This window comes from Taudactylus pleione, unplaced genomic scaffold (assembly GCF_031769625.1).
Source record: "Taudactylus pleione unplaced genomic scaffold, aTauple2 ptg000609l, whole genome shotgun sequence".
NCBI classification, from domain to species: domain Eukaryota; kingdom Metazoa; phylum Chordata; class Amphibia; order Anura; family Myobatrachidae; genus Taudactylus; species Taudactylus pleione.
The window spans coordinates 16,964,106-16,990,222 of NW_028285011.1; the positions used below are offsets into that span (position 1 = coordinate 16,964,106).

The following is a 26,117-nucleotide window of genomic DNA, read 5'->3' on the forward strand; positions in this document are numbered from 1 at the left end:
GATGTGGCATTATTTCCCACCCCATTTTGGCAATGGCCGCAGATGTTGCCATCGAATTGTGAGGTCTGGCATTGTCGTGGTGTAAGATGACATTTGACAGTTGAATTGTTGAAATTTTTTTGTGGATGGCTTCTTTCAGCTTCTTAAATATAATAATGTATCAATCACTGTTGATTGATTGGTTTGGTTCCAAGTAATCGATGAGAATAACACCTCGGTAATCCCAGAAGAATGCAGTCATAACTTTGTTTACGGATCGCTGTGATTTAAACTTTTTTGACCTAGGTGAACTTGGGTGTTTCCATTGTTTGATTGGGTCTTTGTTTCTGGGTCATAAAGGAATACCCAGGTCTCATCTCCTGTAATGACATTTTCCAAAAATATCTCAGGGTTGGCTTCAAAGTTGGTCAAAAGGTCATTGCACACTTCCACCCTCTGGGCCTTATGATCCCTGGTTAATTGCTGTGGAACCCATTTAGCACACACTTTACGATATCCAAAATCATTGATTAGTGTTTTTACAGTGCCCAGGCTACATTCAAGTTCATCACTGTCATCTCTGATGGTCACATGACGGTCTTTCTGAACCATGGCATTGACTTTTTGTCGGTTTTCTGCTGTCACTGCAGTTGATGGTCTGCCACCACGAGGTTTGCTGCACACGGATGATTCTTCCGATTGAAAACGCTTCATCCACCATCTGACATTGCTATAGTCAATTGTACGCTCACCATACACTTTTCTCAGTCTTCTGTGGATTTCTGTAGCACTGCAGCCTTCTTTTTCCAGTTATTCAATGACGGCTCTTTGTTTCATTTTGGATTCCATGGTATTTCTTGGACTACCTAAACAAAAATACATATATAGCTAGCAGACATATTAAACTACAAACTGGCAAAGTTTCAAATAAATATTGCATATTATTTCAGAGTTATGAGCATTTAGGCATTACTTTTTGGACAACCCTCGTGTGTATATATATATATATATATATATATATATATATAAAATAGTCTGATTGGGGTGTGTGTTTATGCTGTTATATATGTTATCTAATGTACATCAGTGCTCATATTCGTTAGTGAAATTGGCTTAACATTGACGAGACAGAACACCCAAACTTCATAATCAACCGATGACCCCTCATACACCTAGATGAGGATCACAGATTCTTTGTTTAGTCAATTTAAATATATTTAATTTCCACTTTGATCATAAAACATTCAGTTAAGTGGCCATGCCTATTACAATGGGCCTGATTCAGAGGTGTACATGTGTCGATTTCGGTCTCAAGCAGCTGTTGTTTTTAGACTGTGCGTGTGTCCAAGTCATATATGCTTCCCAATGATTATTGCCAGGGGACACAGAATGAATTGGAATGCAGAGAGAGGCAATATCATTGGGCATTCCTGTGTGGTAACAGGGAGTGGCTAGCTAGCGGATGTGTTGCAGCAAGCGACTGGATTTTTTTGCAGTTGTGCTGGGACCAGTAGCCATGTTCCAATAGACATTCTGAGCAACCGATGGTGTGACTTATTATGCAAAGTGGCAGATTTGAATTGCAGCCAATGGGTGTCTGTACAAATTCCACCGGCTGTGGCATTAGCATGCAGACTCAGAGTCATGGCACTCATTTCTGTTCACCACTGGATCATGCCCAATATCCCTTCTGTATTACAATGTTGGGAATATTTTGCTGAAAATTAACGAACTGTGCAAATAGATCTGCATATGGTTCCACAATTTAAGACATACTGTGGCTGTGGCTCTTCTAAGTTAAGCATCACAGATAGTAAAATGTATCTTTCTCTAGAAAATATGTCCTTGTTATTTGTAGGACAGAGGCCCATAACCACCAATTAACAAGTAACCAAATTAGTCTATTTCTTTGATAATAACAGCAACTATACAATATTGGTTGGTGTACATTGTAAAGGATAAATACCACTTTTAGTGGATATGGTAAACTAGCAAAATGATTTTACCAGCTGCAATGACAAGCATAGTCAAGAGTACTGTTGGTGGGGGAATCAACTAGATCATAGGACTGTTGTACAGCTAAATCTAACTTTGCATTTCATTACAAATACATTTGTATTTTGGGTGGTGCTCTTTAGCATTTGCACTTTGTTAATGAATTCCCAACCTTATTTTAATCCTTTGCACCTAACAACATAAATAAGTTAATTATCAATCATTAAAACACAAAAGATTGATAACTGGAAATTTTTTATATTACTATACTAAAAACATGTTTCATATTTCTACAAAGATGCCTACCTGTATTTGTAAATAACATAACATTAAGCTGGGATAGTTTGAGCATGATGAGTCTCATAGTAGTAATAAGAAGATTATTGTTTTGGGTTTTTCTGAATAAAACAGTGTTACAAACTTCCCAAACTTTAGAGTGTACCTGTTTGTTACATACGTTGATGCATAATTAAGTTGGATGTAAGAGCTCCCACATTGTTTGCAGGGAAATAAATATATTTTCAACCATATGCAAAGTTGTATGCATCATTTTGACTGGATCACCTCTATTCATACGATTGATTTCATACCGGTCACTGTCATCATTAGCACGCACTTTCACCAGTCCTAGTCTTAGTGCAATATATACATCTGAAAAGCAGCGTATTTAAACTTAGGTGTAAATTTACTAAGATGGGAGTTCTATTAAGAAGTGATGTTGCCCATAGCAACCAATCAGATTCCAGGTATTATCTTCTAGAAGGTACTAGATAAATGAGAAGTAGAATCTGATTGGTTGCTATGGGCCACATCACTTCTTAATAGGACTCCCATCTTAGTAAATTTACCCCTAACAGTCATCTCTGCATAGACCACAGTTCTGTTGACATGATTTAACTGAACAGTACACATGTGAGAGCACCCACTTATGCCTCTTCAGTTGCATCCGAATCTGTATTTCCCATACTTGTACGCGAAGTGCAAAAACACACAAGATCCATTACACCAATGATTGTAGAAACTAAAGCTGATTAATTGGAAATAATCTAATGTGAAAGATACATTTGAAACAATATCTGTTACATTTCAGAAATCTGTTACAGTAAGTCAAAGTCTATATTTTTAGAAGAAGGTTGTTTAGTAAAACTGATCAATGAATGGCTATCAGTAAAGGTCTGATAAATGTAACTGAATAGTTTTCAAAATGTTTCATGTTGAAAATGTTCATAATTATTCTACGCTGATGGCAGCTACATACCTGCTGCCTTCTATTTTTAGGATTACTTTAGGTAATACATCATCTTGCACCAGCTAAAAAAAATAAAGGTCACACAATGTCTGCAAGTCTTTGTGGTCTGTATTAAAAAAAGAATGGTATGAAAGACTTGGCATCTACACGGCTGGAAAGAAATGAATTGTTCAACCTTAAAGTATTGATTGATAAAATTTGCATGACATAATGAATTGTAAGGAATAACAGTATTCATTATACATCTGACTGACAGAGTTAGTGAAACCTGCAATTGGTAATAAAGGCCTAGCAGATTGTAACAGAATATTTCCATTAAAAGTAGCATATAATACACGTAACTGAACATGGAAAAAATGCTTTCATTTACAAAACGATGCTCATTGAATACCACTGTTGGATTATTTTTACCAAAGGCATTTCAAATTACACAACTGAAATTATGTTTTAAATAAAAAAGTATATTTTTTTATTTTACATTTTTTTTATTGGAATATAATAAACATGTAAAACTGCTGACAACAGGGCAAATTAGCCATTCCAACCCTTCTAATGGGGAGGTCATAAAAAAAGATATACAGTGCATCAGGAAAGTATTCACAATGCTTCACTTTTTCCACATTTTGTTATGTTACAGCCTTATTGGAATAAATTAATTTTTGTCCTCAAAATTCTACACACAATACCCCATAACGACAACATGTAAAAGTTTTTTTGAGATTTTTGCAAATTTAATTTAAAGAAAACACCAAGAAATCACATATACATAAGTATTCATGGCCTTTGCCATGAAGCTCAAAATTGATTGCATCCTTTTCCCACTGATCATCCTTGAGATGTTCCTGCAGCTTAACTGGAGTCCACCTGTGGTAAATTCAGTTGACTGGACATGATTTTGATAGGCATACACCTGTCTATATAAGGTTCCACACTTGACAGTACATGTCAGAGCACAAACCAAGCATGAAGTCCAAGGAATTGTCTGTAGACCTCCAAGACATGATTGTCTTGAGGCACAAATCTAGGGAAGGGTACAGAAAAAAATCTGCTGCTTTGAATGTCCCAATGAGGACTCTTCCTAGAGTTGACTGGCCATCTAAACTGAGCGATCGGGGAAGAAGGGCCCCAGTCAGGTAGGTGACCAAGAACCCGATGGTCACTCTGTCAGAGCTACAGCATTCCTCTGTGGAGAGAGGAGAACCTTCCAGAAGGACAACCATCTCTGCAGCAATCCACCAATCAGGTCTGTATGGTAGAGTGGTCAGACGGAAGCCACTCCTTAGTAAAAAGTACATGGCAGCCCACCTTGAGTTGCCAAAATGCACCTGAAGGACTCTCAGACCATGAGAGACAAAGATTCAACTCTTTGGTGTGAATGCCAGGTGTTATGTTTGGAGGATACCAGGCACCGCTCATCACCAGGCCAATACCATCCCTACAGTGAAGCATGGTGGTGGCAGCATCATGCTCTGGGGATGTTTTTCAGTGACAGGAACTGGGAGACTGTCAGGATAGAGGGAAAGATGAATGCAGCAATGTAAAGAGACATCCTGGATGAAAACCTGCTCCAGAGCACTCTTGACCTCAGACTGGGACGATGGTTCATCTTTCAGCAGGATAACGACCCTTGTCACACAGCCAAGATATCAAAGGAGTGGCTTCAGGACAACTCTGTGAATGTCCTTGAGTGGCCCAGCCAGAGCCCAGACTTGAATCCAATTGAACATCTCTGGAGAGATCTGAAAATGGCTGTGAACCGACGCTTCCCATCCAACCTGATGGAGCTTGAGAGGTGCTGCAAAGAGGAATGGGCGAAACTGCTCAAAGATAGGTGTGCCAAGCTTGTGGCATCATATTCAAAAAGACTTGAGGCTGTAAATGCTGAGAAAGGTGCATCAACAAAGTATTGAGCAAAGGTTCTGAATACTTATGTACATATGATTTCTTTGTTTTTTTTAATACAAATTGCAAAAATCGCAAAACAACTTTTTATACGTTGTTATTATGGGGTATTGTGTTTAGAATTTTGAGAACAAAAATTTATTTATTTCATTTTGGAATAAGGCTGTAACATAACAATATGTGGAAAAAGTGAAGCGTTGTGAATACTTTCCAGATGCACTGTACATTGTGACATATAGGATACAAAAATGGGGTGGATAGAGTAAGTGGAACATAAGTGTGCACATGAGGTGCATATGTATATCTATACCCAGGGGAGTGGTCTATGCTGGGGGGTTGGGTCTTTGTCGCACACCCCTTTCCTAAAGGCTGCAGACATCTATGAGAGGAACAGGAAGGTTAGCTAGATTTATAATATAAAAGATGAGCTGGTGAAATAAAGTGGAGAGAGATGTTAGCTGGTCAAATAATTGCACACAAAAATCTCAACAGTCCCCCATGTGTTGTGAAGACTGAATGCTATGGGACAGTTCTGTGTAATCAAATATTACCAGTCTCCAGGAGCTCTTATTTTAGGAGACTTGGAATCCAGCAATGCAAAATGACATAGGTGTCCTAACTATGGGCCTTATTCAGACACGGTCACAAGCGCAGAGCGCTCGCAACCGGGTCGGTTTGCTCACAGGGCATACGCACTTCGGCGCTGGCTCCGACGTGTGCATGCGAGAGACCCAGCTAGTGATGGGTGCCCTGTCGCTACAGGTCTTGCACCAAAGGGGGCGAGCTGTCGATGACGATTAACAGCTTGCCCCGTTTGGGAGGCGGGCAGGGGGGGTGGCCGGCCAAACGGAGGCGTTCCCGATGGAACGCTTGCCGTTTGGGGGCGGCCCCACTGACATCAGCAATGATGTCAGTGGGGAGCTTCCTGCTCGATCATAGCAGGAAGCTCCCTGGGGCTTGCGCTTGCCGAGACCCAACCTTAGGGTCTCGTTGCAAGCCCCGATGGTCGCGATGGTCAAGACCATCGCGACCATCACCCTGGTTGGTCGCTAAGCTGTGGGTTGTAACCCACAGCTTAGCTAGCGACCAGGAGGCCACACTAAAAAAAAGAAGCAGCCGCCCTCAGAGAGAGCGATCGCTTCTTGCGACCGCCTCTGAATGAGGTCCTATGTTTGTAGAAACTGCAAAACAATAAACTAGCCATGCAAATCAGGTGGTCCAGTATTGACTTGAAATGTTCTTTATTTGACAGAACCAATTCTTCCACTTTATTCAAATAAACACTGGAATCTGTGTCTTGGTCAAAGTAGCAAAAAGATGTACTGTGTTAATAGATACTAAACTACTCCATCCCATACTCGCATAGACAACATTTAGAAGCAATACATTATGTCACATTAAAAACAGGTATACATCCAAATAGGATTCCTCTTTAAATATGAATTCAAGTAGTATCATCTGCTGGGGCTTGTGAAGTATCAACTTTAGGTTGGAGCATATGTATGGGTATTAATTGTGACACAGCATTATATTCCAAGGCATCCTTATGGGGTTCAGCCTGCTAAAATGCAACAGGTTATAGGACATTGGGCCTGATTCAGACCCGCTCGCAAGCGTACAGCGCTAGCAAGCGGGTCGATGGTCCCCCACTGCTCCGTCGCTACAGGTCTCGCTACAAGATGGGGCGGCTGTTGATGTTGATTGACAGCTCGACCCGTTTTGTAGGAGGGGGAGTGGGGGTGGCTGCACAAACGCAGGCGTTCCCTTAGGAATGCCTGGCATTTGTGGGCGGCCCTACTGAAATTACTAGTGATGTCAGTAGTGGACTTCCTGCTCTATTAGAGCAGGGAGTGGACTCGGGCTTGCGAGATCTGAGACCCTACCACAGGGTCTCCTCGCAAGCCCGATGGTTGCGATAATTGTGACGGGCTCCAGGTCGCTTGTAAAAGCTGTGGGAGGTCACCCACAGCTTAGTGAGTGGCCTGAAGAAAAATAAATAAAGAACGCACTGATTCAGAGTAAGCGCTCGCTAGCAGCAAGCGGCTCTGAATCAGGCCCATTGTCTTTCTCCAAATATTGTGCCTTGGCTTGGATGATTACATTATAGGTGTCTTTTGTTTTGCTAAATGTCCTCTTTTGTTTAGTTATTATGTGCTGGGAAGGTTGTAATTGTATTCAATGCCTGTAGGGTTAATTCCTAATTCCAGTTTCTACAAAGAGCTGGCAGGTCCTCTGGGTGCCTCAGAGTTGGTGTATATCCCTGTTTTGCAGCAGTGCAGAGAAGGGGAAAACCCCATCAATATAGAATCTGAAGTACAGGTTGGAGAGTTCCCCAATATCCAAAAGAGTTTATGGAACATTTGGAAAAAATGCTCAATGCTGTTGATGGATGCTGACTGCAGGGCTTCACTGATGAGGTCTTTTCCATGTAGGGTAAGACACAGTAGACAATATCTTGTGTTAGTTGTCTGGCCATAAGCACCTGTGAGCGCTGCTAAAATCAACTGGTGAGTCCCATGGCCAGTATAGTTTTAGTGGTATTTGTGCATCTTGGGCGATTGACCCCAAAATCTGTAACTTGCAGACTACATTGTGGTCTCTATTATCAATGTCTTTAGTGTGCTTGTGGATTACTATTTATTGGGCATAACTTTATCAGTATGTATTAAAAAGGCCATTAGTGACTTGTGCAATAAGTTATAAACCTCTTCCATGTATTTGCAGTTTTATACAAGTGTTCATCTGTCTCACATTGGTGCATATGTCCGATATCACAGCTGCTAGTGAGTGCTTGAGATATCACCATGAGTGCTTGATATCTCGCCATGCTGAGCGATCAGCCTTTGTTGACAGATGTGTCAGGTGCTCCTGGAAAGCAAACACACCAGCAATGCTGTAGGTATGAGCTTGCTACCATACTGTTTCGGTTTGGTGAATGGACTGGTATGCCAAATTGCTTTGTAGTCTCCAAGCAACTAAATATAATTTGGAAAATGTGCTTATTGCTGCCCTGGGCTGAAAGTTGAGGCATGCAGTCCTTTTTGTATCTCTCTATTTTTGTCCGTAGTAGTAAAAGTGTGGATAAAGCCACTCATGCAAATATAAAAAGCAAGTGTACACACAATGCAATATTAAATCTAAGAGGATAATGTTAGTTTGCTGCGCTAAAAAGAATAAAAAAGCTGCTCTGTGTTACTGGATTGGTATATAGGTAAATGTTACCACATTGAGCGCTAATTGAGCATGTTAGTGTATGATACAGGGTAGATGTATTTGCATAAATAATAAAAAAACAAACAAGCAAAAAAAAAAACCACACAGACAATAAACAAAACAAACAGACACCAATATAAAAAACAATAAATCCCTAAAAAAGTTGTATAAAGAAATAGAGGGGAGATGGGTAAGGGATAGGGAAGTGAGGTGGGGTTTGGCTATCCATGAAACCACCTTGAAAAAGCGTCCACAGTTGTGCGAAACGTTGGTGTTTACATGGAGCAACAAAAGTCCACATCTCCACTACAGATGGGACAAAAAGCAGAAGAGACCGCCGACCTCTGACGTTATCAGGAGCCGCAGCGAGTCACTAACACTACAGTCCCCGTGAATACGGAGAAGGCACAGTGTGGCACACACAGTCTGGAAGGAGCAGCGAAGGTAGGGTAATAATAGGGACCGTGAGTCACCAATAAGAACGGCCAATACCTTACACACTAAGCACCGGACAATTTTTCCCACGTTCCAACTTTGCACAAAAGCGCTAAACATTGGCTATTTGTGTTTTTTACTGCTTTGCTTACCCAAACCCCACCTCACTTCCCTATCCCTTACCCATCTCCCCTCCTCTATTTCTTCATACATCTTTTAGCGATTTACTGTTTTTTTTATATTGTTGTCTGTTTGTTTGTTGGTGAGTTTTTTTTGTTTGTTTATTTTTTATTTTTTATAATTTTTTATTTTTTATTTTTTTATTTTTGCTTACGCAAACCCCACCTCACTTCCCTATCCCTTACACATCTCCCCTCTATTTCTCTATACATCTTTTTAGTGATTTATTGTTTTTTATATTAGTGTCTGTTTGTGTGTGTTTTTTTTGTTTGTTTTTTATTTATTTATGCAAATACATCCACCCTGTATCATACACTAACACGTTCAATTAGCGCTCAATATGGTAACATTTCATTATATAACAATATTAAGTCTATATTTAAGAATTATAAAGTGGAATTTACTTTAAATTATAAAATGGCTTTGTATGTTGAATAATTTCATACAACACACTTACATCCATGGCTAGCATATGATGGATGAATGTGCCAAGCTGTAATCCACCCTTTGCCATTTTACCTTCCTATCTGCCACTTCTTGGATAGAGTTGTGGAACAGTTCACACAAGCTAATGAGTCATTTTACTAAAAGAAATTTAGAATATTAATTAAAACACAAAGCAACCTTTAATGTGTTTTTAAATACACATGTATGAATGGATTTTAATATCAGTGAACCCGCAATCCAGAAAGTTACAGAATACCAGAAACAAAGAGAAAATAATTGTTGCGGTCACATGCCATGTGCATACCAGCTGCGCCTTTCTACAGTCCCTATGAGGAGTAGTGACACATCATATCAGTACTCATATATATCAGTACTCATATATATAATTTACAAACTAACAATTAGATATGCACAATCTAGAGCAAATTGGATGAAACAATCTTTAACAAATCATCTGCCATATAATACAAAACTGTTATGCGAATTGGTATTACCAATTATTTCACTGATGAGCTCACTCCGCGGATTCAAATTCTTTTACCTACAGTATATTTTGATGAATATGTCTATGTGTTAACAACAATTAATTAATTATTAATCAGCATTAAGACAATACTATCTATTTTCAGCAATACATGATAACCCTCTTCAGACATTGATTTTTATCTCACTAACACTGAGGCTCTGTGTTAATATGGTCACCCCGCCATTTTTTACTAAGAAAATGTATTCTATATATTTGTTATAAAAAGTGTTGTGTTAATTTCCTCATATATTTTAACCATATTTATTAAAGGTTATATTTTAGAGTATACTATTTCTTGTATCACACAAGCCATATATAATAATCATGTAATGCCCACACAAAGGGTTCTTCCTGCTGCTGTCGTAGATTCTCCTTTTCTACAACAATTTTTCTGAGTATATGTATGTACTGTTGTTTACCCAGGGGAGCACCACCAACATGAACTATAGAGAATATCAAGTAGGTCTTTACTAATCACTTATAAGTTGGGTCATCTAATTGCTTAATACATTTAATTCCTACCTATAGAAAATTATTATCATCATTGTTTGTCCTGTGCAAGATACATTTGTTTCCTTGACATATCATATCAGGGCAGATGTACTAAGCATTGGAGAGAGATAATGTACCATCCAATCAGCCCCTGCCATTTTTTAAACACAGCCTGTAACATGGCAGTTAGGAGCTTATTGGCTTGTACTTTATCTCTCTCCACTTTCTCTCTCTCCAAGGCTTAATGTAAGTATTCTAGTCTAACAAAATATCGGCATTCCTGGTTGCTTCCTTTTTGTTGCCACTACAGTCTTGAGCTCCTGCCATTAGGGTCCTCCCCTGACCTATTTGGTTAGCAACTCTACCCTGTTAACATGCTATACTATTAATGATGAGTTTTGCCATGGTAACAGCTGGTATAATAAATATATGTAATGAGATACAAAACTTAGCAGCTCACAATACTTTTAGCACCAACTAATTTTTTTTAATATATATTCTATCAAAATCGCCAGAGTATAAGGAAAGCAACTACAAAGAAAGCATTGTTCTCCAGAGTATAAAACATAGTTGACCATATTCCCAACTTTTCAGGTGTAGTAATGAGTTGTGGTCTAATTATAGGAAGATAATTAAAGCCTTTTAGTCACCTGGGTTTTGATTCAGTGATTCATGTTATTCTTAAAATTGTTAGCATACTGATTTGTTATAGTTGGCTATATTTCAAAACACAGACCAAATAAATGATTCTATTTTGCTGCCCATTTGTATTCTGCAACTTTAGATTATACAAATACAACTGCAACCCAGTAAAATGTTATAATTTATAAAAAGGCCCTTTTGATGTACATATTTGTAATTGTCTCAATTTGATCAAGAGGTCTTCATAATTAATTAGATTTTTCTGAAGTAACAAATGAGTGGACCCAAGAGGCTAGCATAGCTCTTACAGTTGTTTTATTTATTATGAAATAATTAAAACATCCAGTTTAATATATATCCTATTAGATTATTTACATAAATAATGTTTATGATATATTTTACGAAGTATTTTGGGTATAATAAATAATCTAATTGACAATGCGTCTAAAACTAGAATAAAATTATTATTTGCCTTGCTTTCTAAAAAATAATTACAATATCAAAAGAATTTTATAGAGCGAAGAATTATTGGTTACTGAAATTTTATTTTATTATATTACATTTTATTCCATTGGCTAAATGTTATATTAAACTAGAGTAACCTAAGGAATAACACCTTTCTATTGTTACTTATTAAAAGATAACAAGTCAGTTAAGAGTCCTGTAACATATACAAATGACTATTTTCATTATTATAACAGAACACCTTGTTGAGTTTGAATATCCTTGTGTCCTAATTGCCTTATGCTTTTTTAGTGTATATTACCAATATAACATGATAGCATTGGTTTAATGAAAATTACAGAAAAATTATGAATTCTGTGTTAACCCCAATATATCATAATCCATTATATTTTTTCCATTATGATCAACTGCCAATTTATGGTACCTTAGAGAGGAAAACTATAAGTCAATGTACAAACACTTGCAAGCAATAATTGGACATAGTAAATGTAGCACATCTATAGCCGGCTGCAGAATCCATTGTATACTATTTGATTGCAGAGTAATTTGTACACGCTGTACCTATAATTTACTATATTAAACTTTGTACAATATTCCAGTTTTAAACCATCCATTACTTCACATAATAGTGTAAAACTTGTGTTCTTGCCTGTAACTGTTCTTCTAAAGCAGCTGTAGCTCTGTCTCCACTTGCTTCATCCACCACCACTACCATATGAGTAAGTGAATTTACTCTAACTTGTTCTTGTTCCAAGTCATCTTGCAACACCTAAAAAAAAAGCAAGTTAAAAGATTAGAAAATTAAGAATTAATTACTATGTTCTGAATTATGTGGTTATTTAAGAAAAGAAAAGAACTGGTTTGACAAGCAGTTTTGTAACCTGACATAAAATATCCCAAATAATGTCCATGTTTCCCATCAGAAGCAAATTGTTTTACTAACATCTAAAATATCAATATGAACATATTATGATTTTACTCAGGATTGCCAAATCATGCTTTTATTATTATTTATTACTATTATTTTTATATGGTCTGCAACAGTGGTGCCAAACTCGGGCCCTCAAACTGCAGTGCAACTACACATCCCAGCTTGCAGTGCCACAGTTTTGCTATTAGGGCATGCTAAAACTGTGGCTGTGCATACTGGGATATGTAGCCCCACAAAAGCTGAGGGGCCCGAGTTTGACACCACTGGTCTACAGCATACATATTGGATGAACAAAGAACACATTAAACAATATTAAACAAAGCACAGACAACAATGAATAATACATGAATCCCCACTATAAAATTATACAATAATCAATCAACAACAAATTGTAGAGTATAAACAGAACATAGAATTGCACACCCAGCTACTGACAATAAAACACGAGAGCAAAAATGAATACAATTGTATATTGGCTGTACAGCGAAACTTTACAGATTAATAACAAAATTACTATTCATTCTACAGGACAGGATTGTAACTACAATGGTGCAGGGGGTACTGTTGCTACAGGGCCCAGATCACCTCCAGTCATGGCCTCTGCCCCAACATCAGTGAATGGCCCACTTTTCATATGAGCCACAGATCCATCTCCCCTTCCTGCTTCTTGCCTTCCAATTCCTACATTAACTCCCTCTCTCTTCCTCTCTTTGGCTCCCCATTCATCTTACCTCTCCTCCCCATGGGGAGTCTTTGTTTTAAGTCCCCGGGCCTCCCACATGCTTAATCCATCTCTGCCTAGCTCACCTCCAAAGCCTGTCTCACCTGCACACAGCTCATCTCATACCACAGAACACTGTCTACTGTATTGCTCCTAGCATTCCATGCTTCAGACGGTGATAGGGCAGATAAAAAATCTAAGGTCGGACAGTCCTGGAGCCACTAGCTAAAGAGGTGTGTGAATGTTTTAGTCAGAGCTCACTATTCGTTAAAGACAATGTGGCAGGAGTTAACAAGCTACAGCAGGAGTCAGCATCTGGAGTGGTCTAATGTAATATAAGGGCCATGTGGAGGAGTTTCATTACATATATATGGAGGTGTCTGTTGGCATATTACTTGCATGTGGAGGAGTCTGATAACACAAAAGGTGCATGTGTAGGGATCTAATTGTATGTAAAGAACATATGAAGGTGGCTGTTTGCATATAATACCATGTATAGAGATCATATGACATATTAGGATCACATGGAGGGGTCTGATGGCATATTATGGGCACATAGAGGATTCTGATGGCACAAAATAGCATGTTTAGGAGAGTGATGGCATGTAAGGGGCAAGCAGGGTATATGATGGGCATGTGGAGAGATGTAAAATATATTTGTCTGTCAGGAACTGTGAGAAATCCCAGTAGGGTTTATTACCCACCCCCATCCTAGGCTACTCAGGGAATGAAGCTCAACTCACATTCTTAAATCCTATTAAACAGTGGGCTCTGGTCAATAATGATGACATTGTATTATTAATAATTGAAAAAGTAGGTGAGATAAGAAACAGAAACACAGTTTATGGATGGAGAATGAGAATGTGTTCAAATCTACTGTAAATACTTGGTAAATTGACCTATAAAATAGATGTGTATAAAGTATATACCTTGCTGTATGTACCTATTAGATTGTATTTGTGGGTAAATAATGGGTTACAAAACAATGTGATATATTTCTTAGATGCAGTACTAGGTAGTTTGTACAGACAAAAATGTACAGGGTATAGTTTGTGCATCAGACACAACTTATAAAGCATAGAATAACAGCAGGTATTTTGTTTCCTTACATGTTTTTCCCAACAAAATATGTAGGGAAACAAAATAAGGAGGGGAACTGAATGTGTTAGATTGCATAGAAGACAGAAAAAAGAGGTTAGTTTATCCAGTAGGGAACATTGCAGTCTCTCTTTAGAAACATTTTGTACAGCTTCCTAGAGAGGACATAATGGTAAGTAGTATTGGGTCCCTTCTGGTGACAGAGCAATATAGTTAAAATTTAGTATAAGCACTTGTAGCTCCAGCAGGAACTCACAGCCAATCAGTGTGACTGCATGGTAGCACTTTGTAAAACTTCAAGTACCAACATGCACATGGAAGCAATTGTATTCTTGCACTAATTCTACAAGTGCGCACTACAAGTCTTGCACCCTTTAGTAAATAAATTTATATTGCCCCCTTTAGCAAATAAATAGTAGCTGTATTACTTGCTTTAGCATCTAAATAAATAATAGAACCCCCTTAAGTATATAAAAAGTCTTGACCTCCATGAGATAAGTAATCTTGTCAAATACCTGAAAACATATTTTTCCTTTGGTCTGAAAGAGAATTAAAAAAAACCCTATGGATGTATTGGACCACTCATGAGGTGCACCTGACATGAAAGGAGTTCATCTCCAATGAGGCTGCCTACTTAATAGCCGAGCTGCCAATCAGAAGCAGTTTCTTATCTCCTATTAAAAAAAGTCTGCTTCTGAGATCCTGGTCAATGCTGAGAAGAGTAGCTTTAGCCTCTAGAGGGGTGGGCTAACCACTTCTCCAAAACAATATTTTTACATTCTCCTACACTTATCTGCAGTCCCACATCGTAATCACTCCCTAGCAACAAACCTTGAGCTAGAGTAGGGGTGGGCAAAAAGCGGTCTCCAGCTGTTGTTGAATTACAAATCTCAGCATGCTAAAGATTGTCAAATAGCAAAACTGTTGCAGGGCATGCTGGGATGTGTAGTTCTACACCATCAGGGGGGCTGCTTATTGCCCACCCGTATTCTAGATCAAGGTTTGTTGCTAGGGAGTGATTAAGATGTGGGACTGCCAGATAAGTGTAGGAGAATGTAAACATATTGTTTTGGAGAGGTGGCTAGCTGTTTACAATCATAAGACTGATACTTCTTCAGACGACTTGGCTGAGGTAAATACGAGAGATGTTAAGGCGTTAAGTACAAAGGATGAAGAGGAGAAGCAAAGCTTGCAGATACTCAGTAATAGTGAGTGAATTTTGATTACATATCCCTTCACGCATGGGTGAATCTATAATGGGTGCTTGGTGTGTGTTGTACGTGGGTCCACAGGGCTTCCACACCGTACTTCCTGCACCTATACTATATACTATACTATGGCACCATAAGATACTATAGTGTCTTATGGTGCCATAGAAAGCACCAAGAAAGCGGCATGGGTGGATCTGCAAATACACAGTAGAACTTTCCCAGGTGATTGATTGTTTGAACTTGTTTGTAAATACAACCACAATATATTGTGGAGTCTGCATTTCATATGTAATGGCTTTATTGTGACAGGCTTACATTTTTCCATTTCAGTAAATTACCTTCTCGGAGCGATTTTTTGTTCTTTTATAAATAAAATAAAAACTACTATTATCACGAAAACTAAATTACATTTCCTAGGAAACATTATATATATATATATATATATATATATATAATGTGTCATTCATATATATATGTATATATATACAGTCAGGTCCATAAATATTGGGACATTGACAGAATTTTCAGATTGTGGCCTCTATTCACCACCACAATGGCTTTGAAATGAACAAACAAGATGTGCTTTAACTGCAGATGTTCAGATTTAATTTGAGGGTAATTATATCCAAACCAGGTGAACGGTATAGGAATTACAACGGTTTCTATATGTGCCTCCCACTTTTTAAGGGGCCAAAAGTAATGGGACTATCAACTCAAAATCTATTTCATGGACAGGTGTGGGCTATTCCCTCATTATTTCATTATCAATTAAGTAGGTAAAAGGTCTGGAGTTGATTCTAGGTGTGCTATTTGCATTTGAAATCAGTTGCTGTTAACTCTTAATATGAGATCCAAAGAGCTGTCACCATCAGTGAAGCAAGCCATCATTAGGCTGAAAAATCAAAACAAACCCATCAGAGAGATAGCAAAAACATTAGGTGTGGCCAAACCAACTGTTTGGAACATTCTTAAAAAGAAAGAACGCACCGTAGAGCTCAGCAACACCAAAAGATCCGGAAGACCACAGAAAACAACTGTGGTGGATGACAGAAGAATTATTTCCCTGGTGAAGAAAAACCCCTTCACAACAGTTGGCCAAATCAAGAACACTCTCAAGGAGGTAGGTCTATATGTGTCAAAGTCAACAATCAAGAGAAGACTTCACAAGAGTGAATATAGAGGGTTCACCACAAGATGTAAACCATTGGTGAGCCACAAACAGGAAGACCAGATTAGAGTTTGCCAAACAACATCTAAAAAAGCCATTACAGTTCTGGAACAACATCCTATGACAGATGAGACAAAGATCAACTTGTACCAGAGTGATGGGAAGAGAAGAGTATGGAGAAGGAAAGGAACTGCTCATGGTCCAAAACATACCACCTCATCAGTGAAGCATGGTGGTGGTAGTGTCATGGTGTGGGCATGTATGGCTGCCAATGGAACTGGTTCCCTTGTATTTATTGATGATGTGACTGCTGACAAAAGCAGCAGAATGAATTCTGAAGTGTTTCGGGCAATATTATATGCTCATATTCAGTCAAATGCTTCAGAACTCATTGGACGGCGCATCACAGGGCAGATTGGCAATGACCCAATGCATACTGCAAAAGCAAAAGAGTTTTTTAAGGCTAAAAAGTGGAATGTTATGCAATGGCCTAGTCAATCCCCTGACCTGAATCCGATTGAGCATGCATTTCACTTGATGAAGACAAAACTGAAGGGAAAATGCCCCAAGAACAAGCAGGAACTGAAGACATTTGCAGTAGAGGCCTGGCAGAGCATCACCAGGGATGAAACCCAGCATCTGGTGATGTCTATGCATTCCAGACTTCAGGCTGTAATTGCCTGCAAAGGATTTGCAACAAAGTATTAAAAAGTGAAAGTTAGATTTAGGATTGTTTAGTTAGTCCCATTATTTTGGGCCCCTTAAAAAGTGGGAGACACATATAGAAACTGTTGCAATTACTACACAGTTCACCTGATTTGGATGTAATTACCCTCAAATTAAATCTGAAAGTCTGCAGTTAAAGCACATCTTGTTTGTTTCATTTCAAAGCCATTGTGGTGGTGAATAGAGGACAATATATGAAAATTCTGTCAATGTCCCAATATTTATGCACCTGACTATATATATATGTGTATATATATATATATATATATATATATACTTACATTAGGGACAACATATCTAATTGGCTATGTGTTCAGTTATTTCCATTTATTTAGTAAAGTGCAACATGCTGAGAGTGTCGATGGCAGGATTAGCAAAAAACAGCGATGTTGTGAACAAAGAATGTGTTTACGGCATTGTTATCACTAGCTAAGAGTGTAGAACATCCCTGAAAGTCCAGCTAGATACTAATGATTTTGTGATTCAGATTTTTAGAAATCTCAATCTCATTTCTCATTAAAACTGACATACTAAAAACGAGCAGGTTTATTTTTTTTTGCAAATTAACCGTACATTCGAAATTGACTATGTCATTCTCAGACCAACTCAGGAGTATTTTGAATATGAAATGTTTTTGATAGAGTATGTATTAGCTAATTAAATTATATCTTAATTTAACTATGTGTCATTCATTTAAAATGACTGAAAATGGTCAAAATGATTGGCTACATCTCTTTTGGTAACTACGGCCTGAAAATATTTACCAAAGAACACTGTCTAATATAGCCTTGACCAATCACATTCCAGATTACTTAACTGTGCTGTGCTGGAATTCATATTAGTATACCTGTATGACTTGGCAAAACTGTGTGGAATTAGGGGCACCATTCTCCATGGTATAGTATGAGACTGTAATTACACCTGCCTCATGATATTTTTCAACCCCCCGCACCCCCATTTTGATTTCAAGAATAACAGCATTAGTTGGCCAAATGACAACAATATATATATATATATATATATATATATATATATATCTGGTGTCACAAGATGCACCCACGTTTCATCGCCTGTAATAATACGCTGCATAAACTGCACTCCCTTCTCATGGTACCCAGTCAAGTGCACGAGAGACAATCCAATCTTATTGGTTTTGTGAACGTCTATGAGTTGGTTTGGTACCCAGCGTGAACACTTTTTCCTGTACCCCACTTGCTCATGAACAATGTTGTACCAGTATCCACTACCACTGTTTAGTTTGTCAGACATATCACTATCTCAACTGCATCTGTCCTCATGAATCAGACCTTCAATGCAGTACAATTTGTCATCTGTGGTGGATGTGCTTTGCCAATCGGATTGCTGCTCAACTGGAATGTCTGTCCTGCCGTTATCAAAAGCAGTACACCAAACCCAAACCTGTTTCCATGAGATGATGCTATCACTGTACACCTGGACAATATGGTGATGAATTTCAGCTGCTGATGTGTCCTTTAGATGCAGAAATCTTATCACACTACGCACCTCAATTTTTGACCATGTTCCACCAGCCCCACCATCTTACACTGATGTTGGGAAAGTATGACTGTGAGGGGAAGCAGTGGTCTACCTGCTCTGGCCTGGCAGGAAATCAGAATGAAACAGAAAACATTATACATGTGATAGATCTTGTTACCATACTTATTGAACCACTCTCTAATATCTTATAAGTAACAGACATTTTGATAAATCCTCCCATTTCTGGTTTTCAAATGCAAAACTGTAAGCAATGCTGTGAACAGGAACCTGTAGGGTGTCATGACTGGAGAGGTCAACATGAGTTATGCATGTGCTGTTTGTTAATCAGTTTATTAACCCCTTCTAATCACACTATGAACCAATATCCTGTTTTTAGGGACTATATAAAGTGCCAATGTTTGCTATGTACACATATGCATTTGTTCTCCCACCTGATAAAATCAATTTCATAGATTAAACGCATTTTGTAAAGCATGTAGGAAAATGGCTGGAAAATATTATTTATTATTTTCCTTTCAATACCTACTGTAATATCACAGAAGTACCCAATAGCAAATATTTCCTATTTCTCATGTTTTGAGTAATAGGTTACTTATTACCAGCATGGCTGCATTAGAAAATGTTGTAGTTATCTGCTTGTGTTAAACACAATCTTTCCATTTCATAATGAACGTATGTAATAAGACTAGATTCTTTAATTACTTTCCCTTTCTAACTGTCCTACTTTCACTCACAATTTATATAAAAGATAATTGAAAAATACATTTATCAGATTTTTTTCAAAAGTATCTTCAACACAAACCAATATAAACTAAAAGTTGTAAAAGGTGAAAATTATTTTAATATTTGCATTTTATACAAGAGGTATGCTAAAACAGATCACAGAATGACTTGTAAAAAAAGTGTTTTCAAATGAAACAAAAAAAATAAAAATTATAATTTCTTTCAACCATATACTAAAACATAAAGCACTTTCGATGGGTTACAAAAGCATGATATATTATAAATATTTTACATTTTGTACTTCAACGTGGAAGCATTCATTATTTTACATTCAAATGCCAAATGTCATGTAACACAGGCAATGATTGTTTCTTAGGTCTGATGTTTTCAAAAGACTTCAAAGAGAGCCTCTTAAAAGAAATAACATTCTACAGAAATACTGTATTTATAGTCACTATGAAATGTACTCTGATCTGCTGAAAAGCACGTCTAGCGTGTATATTGATGTAAACATTTAATATCGATCAAGACAAAAAAGGCTGGAGAAACTCATCTGCAGAATCTACATGAGAACCAGACGAAGAGTCTCCGAGTCAAAGCAGATTTTTATTTCTTTCCATACATACAAAGTGAAAACATTGTGAAATGTCATGTACTGTTATTGTTTATACAGTTCCATAATTTTCCGTATGCTGTACAGAGGGGTGTAGTATGACTTGTCAACATTCAGAAGGTCGACAATCAGAATATCGACAGTCAGAATATCAACATAATAGTTAGGTAGACAATATGTAGCCATGAGTGAAAGTTGACATGGTATGACATGAGAATGTTGACATTTAACATGTGGACACCAATATCTTGACACTTTTTTTGGTTATTTTAGCCTTACACTAAACCTAACTCTGTCCTAACCCTAAAAATAAACAAAAAAACAAATATCAACATTTTAGTGCCAACATGTTAAACATCGACATCTTAGTGTCATCATTTTAACAGTGTGACATAAAAACATGTCTTCATATAAATTGTTGACGTAATGACCATGTCAGCATTCAGAATCTGTCGACATTCTGGTGTAGACTTTGACTGTCAACCTTCTGAATGTCCACAAGTCGACCAGCTACCATACAGAGAATAGGGTAATTTTTTTTTCAAATTCCACTTAACCTACTAATATGTTTTTGGAGTGTGGGAGGAAATTGAAGCACCCAAAGCAAACCAATGCAAACAGAAGTTGAACATATAAATCTCACACATATTTGGCCCCAGTTCTCTGAGGCAGCAATTCTAACCATTGTGTCGCAGGTTTGCCCATATACACCTAAAGTACATTTTAAAGCTGGGTAAAAATCTACTGCAGTGAGTGTGAAGAGATAGCTAAGGACTATGCAGCAAGTCTGTACTGACTTGTAATCTCTGATATCAGTGGTGCATTTGGATAATTAAAGCTAATAGAAAAAACATTTTAATGTCCTAGAGCACCAACAACTGATTAGACGCTGCTTTGTCTGTACACCATCTACACCAACATAGTCAATCTAGCAATTTAGTATGAGGGGGGAAAAAGGGATTCCTATTTTGAGAACTGAGTACAGTATTCGTCTATTGCTTCATGTCTTTTGCTCAGCATCTAGAGGCAAATGGTTTGGGGAAGGAACAAACATTGATGTGCCCATTACAGGCAGTCAGCTCTAAGTGATTATTTGCAGAGTGTAGGTATCCTGTTTTAGGCTCTGCTAATGTCACGAGTCCAAAGTGGATTGAACAAAGAGTCTATGGTTTTGTGGTTGGGGTACCCCTTGTGGACACTTGACCAACACGATGCAGAAACCGGAAACTGAAACACGTGAAACTCTATCACCAGCACCCGGGCAACGCTCCAGCAGGACAGAAAGAGGAGGAAACACCAATCCAACTCCTGGAAGGATGATGTACCGCCTAAAGGGAGGACTTCATGAGCTGACAGTGTGGTGTCTTGGTCTCCCAGCAACCGGCCTGATAGAACCACCATCCAACGGAATGCGACTGTGGCTTGTGACAGCTTCCACTCTATGAAGTTCTGCCATCTTATTATTAATATAATATATTGTACTAGACGCTAAGTTTACAATCATCTCGCATATATTAGATTTCAGAATATTCTGACTATAAATTCTTGAGTATCTATTTTTGCATTTGACTTTGTTTATTTCAGATGAACCAATGGTTTATGAAATATTGCCTCTAATACTAAGCACTAACATGCATCAAACCCTCGAGCCACCACATGCTCAGTTTATGGAGCAGAATAGTATCATTAGTTTCTTACATGCAATACAGCTAACTTCCGCCAACTCTGATGTTGCAGAAGATTTTTCTACTCCATAAACAGGAGGGATCAACCCCTGTAATAATAAATGTAGCTCCTCGCAGTGGCAAACACAGATTTTCTAGCAGCAAAGAACCTTACACTGCCCTGGACATGTATTTACAGATTGGTCTCCTTATGCACTGGATAGTGTATTATTATTAGAGATGTAAACCATTTTAGCTGGTTTTGGTTCAAATTGGTTTGGCAGTTTTGGTTTTGCCAAACCGCCATGACTGGTTTTGGCAAAAAAGCTAAAAACACATAATTTGAGCCTATTTTTATTTCTAGAGTATTTTTAACCTCAATAACATTAATTTTCACTCATTTCCAGACAATTTTGACCACCTCACAACTCACAATATTGTTTTTATCCAGTTGAGGCCAAAAGGTTGCACTGAGCTAGCTGGCTGACTATTAATTAATGTTCTTCTGTCGAATCTTCTAGTTGCTGCTGTTTCCTGCTGTATTCAGATTTTAGTAATTTTCTACATATGTACCAGTACCAGCTTATCCTCGACTTCACCTCTGCCTCAAACCTTTTATACTGATATGCTTTACTGTACACTGAATCCAGGCACCTCTGGCCACTCTTAGTTCTGCTAATCCTTCTGTGTTCCTATCATAGTCACTGGAAACAGTAGGATTTTGTACTAATCAAGATTATTGCATTTGAACTCTTGGGTATGGGGTCTAAGCCACTGCGGGTTATTACCAGAGCCTCCTGCAAGGATGGTAGTACATCACTGTATGCAGTGATCAGATCACGGTCCCTGGATAAAACTCTTGATATGGTGTATGTGAAAACAGTAGTAGAATGGTCATACAAGCCATGACAACACCAGTAGGGCAGTTCAGTACAGAATCTATATTCTAAGGAAATGTTGGGTCATGATACCAGAGGTCAAACAGAAAATTAACATCAAGTTCTCGTATTGGAAGGCAGAATGAGAACCAGGAACAAGCCAATATAGTCACCAGGAGATACTCAGACATGATACACAAAGTAAATGATGGAGTTAGAAGACCATTACTCTGGCAGGTAATCCTGCACAGAGTGGAGTTTAAATAGCAGGCAAGTTGAGCAAACTTTGTCAGAGCTCATATGAGCAGGAGTCACATGACCCCAAAGCATAAAAAAGATATAATGCAATCCTGGGATGAGTCCTCTATCCCTGAGACTAGTCAGAAAAAAGGTCAGAATTGTGTCAGTTCCAGCGATTGGATTCTGATTCTAACCAAAACGTTAGATGATCACAGGAAGCTCCAAAAAGTCACACTTGGGCTGGCTACCTCTGGGCACTAAATTCTACACTTTACAACAATAGTCTGGGTTCTAGATTACAAAATAGAGTGAATTCTAAATTTTGTATCAAGTCTCTGTCTTTCCCCTGTCATTATGATATAAACTATTAGAAATTACTGTGGTGTCATGGGAGACATAATCGTGGTAGAGTATACAGGCAGTGACTGCTTCCATGACCTATCCATTATCCCTATTGGATAGGGACATATCATAAGCCAGGGGGTGGCTTGACAGTAGTGAAAACTTTGGTAAGCCAAAACTATATGATATCACAGATGCAACCCTAAAGTTCAATTTGGAATCAGGATCAGTTGTTTTGTCTGCAGGCACTTGTAAAAAGCTGATGTGGGCTGGCCAATGCTTAAATAGTTGTCAACCATGACAGTGATGCTCATTTTTTAATTCTTGGTATCTACCAGACAATAGTGTGGTCTGATTTTTTTCCCTTTTCAAGATGAGGTGACCACATAGAATATAAAAATGTAACAAATGATATACATCAACAAATAAGAAATTGAATATAATTTTTAACATAATGCTAACAGTGCTGTAGGTAAATAATGTAGGTTTTAGGAGTAAGTTTACCTCCAGATGTATTCTATGAGCAAATAGTACAAATAACCCTTAGTTTCACAGTAAAATTTAGTAGCTTAATTTTTAACCTAAGGTGACTTTGGCGCTTCATAAACTCAATAAAAATAGAATGCCTCAATACTTTTTAGGTAAAAAAATATATAATTATATAACCACATATAAAAAACAGCAATTCTCAGCTGTAATTCTCAAGGTTATACTGTAGTTTGATAAGAGTAATGGTAATGAGCCAGTAGTTGCTATGCTACATAAAAGAAAATAAGGTCAATTCTGTTACTTCTACATGATCTTTCAAACGCCATAAGTTTTTACCAAAAGGGAAATTAAGCCCTAAATATCTAAAAATTTGTATTTAAACCCACCACAAAAAAAAAATCACATCAAGTCTTATTATTTTACAGGTTGTATAATAATGATATAAATACATTTTTTACAACAGCTATGTGCTACTAGAATTTCCCAGTAAACCCCTTACTTCTCTAACTGATACAGCCATTATCTATATTGGGAAATGTTCATCAAGGGCCAAAACAATATCATGCATGTCTGTTGGGGGTCTTACATCTGGTTCACATGTACAAAACTACTTGTATGCTTCACAAAAGTGTAAAAATATATCTGATCACTCAACCTAAAGTGCAAATATAAAGTATAATCACTGTGTTTTTATGTTCTTATCATTTTCTTTTCAACTTTTCTAAAGGAACTACCCAAAGTATTATTACTACTATAATAATAATAATAATAATAATAATAATACTTATTATTATTACCATCATCTTCACTGTTTGAAGCAAACTCAGTAATAAAACAAGACTAGGTATTAACAGATAAGCAAAGCAGTATGAGGGTCCTACAGTCTAGTGGGAAAGAGGAGTTTAATATTTGACAGTAAGTGCCACATATTTCATATTTGTCCAACCATAACACATCCAGTAAACGTACCTATTGGGGCTATTCATTCAAGTCACATGGCAATTTTGATGTTTTTATCAGATGTTTTTTTTGTTGAGTATTGAATGAGGAAAAGAAAAACCCAAGCAATAACTTAGGGTGTGTTTTGTTCAGCAGTTTCAAATCATTCAAAATTGCTTCAAAAACATTTTTAATTCACATGCCCAATTTCTAATTATTAACTTTATACCTAAATCAGGTGAATTGTGGTAATTTTTACACAGGCCCTGAGCTGGCAGATTACAGATGTCATCCTATTTTAATTGGGTCCATTTTATTGTTCTATGTTGTAATCCAGTGGAGAAGTGCATTTATAGACATACTCTAAAAAATAAAATACACACAAACCTGCCACATTTATACCAATGTGCTCTCACTCTAATAACTCTCATGAAAAAATATATTTTTACGAAAGTGGTTAGAGCTCAGGTTTTGAGATTCTGTTTAGTTTGTTTTGTACAGTTTTTTTTTACTTCTCTGCATTTCTTTGTTTTTAATAATCTGTTTATTTAATTTTTTTACACACTATACAAAAATAAATATAAAATACAACATAAGGGGAATAAGAGCCAGGAAGGCACAGTCAACTGCAAAATGAAACTGAACAACAGTCCGAAGTAGAGAGAGTAATACACAAATAGAAGGTGTAAGTGAATGAATGGCCAGAATGACTGCTGAAATTCTCTCAAACATAACAGCTATCTTGTTGTTGATCTAAAAGCAAAAAAAATATGTAAAGCTGGGGGATGATTAGCAAGGAATAGGAAGAGAGCAGGGGTGAGGGTATAGAGTGAGAGAGGGAGGAATGGAGGGTAGAGGGGACCAGTCGGTGTGAGTCGCCACAATCCTAACATCTAGAACAAACAAAGAGCTATATCGTCTTTAATGGGGGCTCAGCCTCAAAGTGAATAGTCCACAGAGTCCAAACCTTGATTACAGTAGGTGACGGGGTGTCATGTAATACAGAGGTGATCCTTTTCATTCTGTAGACGACCAGATCTCATTAATAGTAGCTGAGAGGGAGGGAGGAAAGGGTGATTTCCATTTGGAGGCAATGTGGAATTAAGCTGCAGTTAGAATATGTTTTATTAACTTATAAAATGGGCGTGGAGCATGTGGTATGTGCCAGGATAACAAAGAGTGAAGTGGAGAATTAGGCATTGAAATGCCAGTAATAGACTTAAGTCGCAAAGTTTTCTCCAAAAGGGTTGAATGTGAGGGCAAGACCACCAAATATGCAGCAAGGTTTCCCATTGGTCACACAAACGGCAACATAAATCTGAAGCGGTAGT

The 26,117-nt window shown here is 37.7% G+C and overlaps 1 protein-coding gene across 1 annotated transcript in view; it reads right to left on the reverse strand.

Annotated features, from left to right (window-relative positions):
* DMD (dystrophin) overlaps positions 1-26,117 on the reverse strand; it is a 2,214,077-nt gene that overhangs the window by 1,692,666 nt on the left and 495,294 nt on the right. The window contains exon 12 of the mRNA XM_088454197.1: positions 12,175-12,294. Coding sequence (XP_088310323.1) covers positions 12,175-12,294 — 120 coding nt within the window. The remainder of the gene's footprint in view (positions 1-12,174; positions 12,295-26,117) is intronic.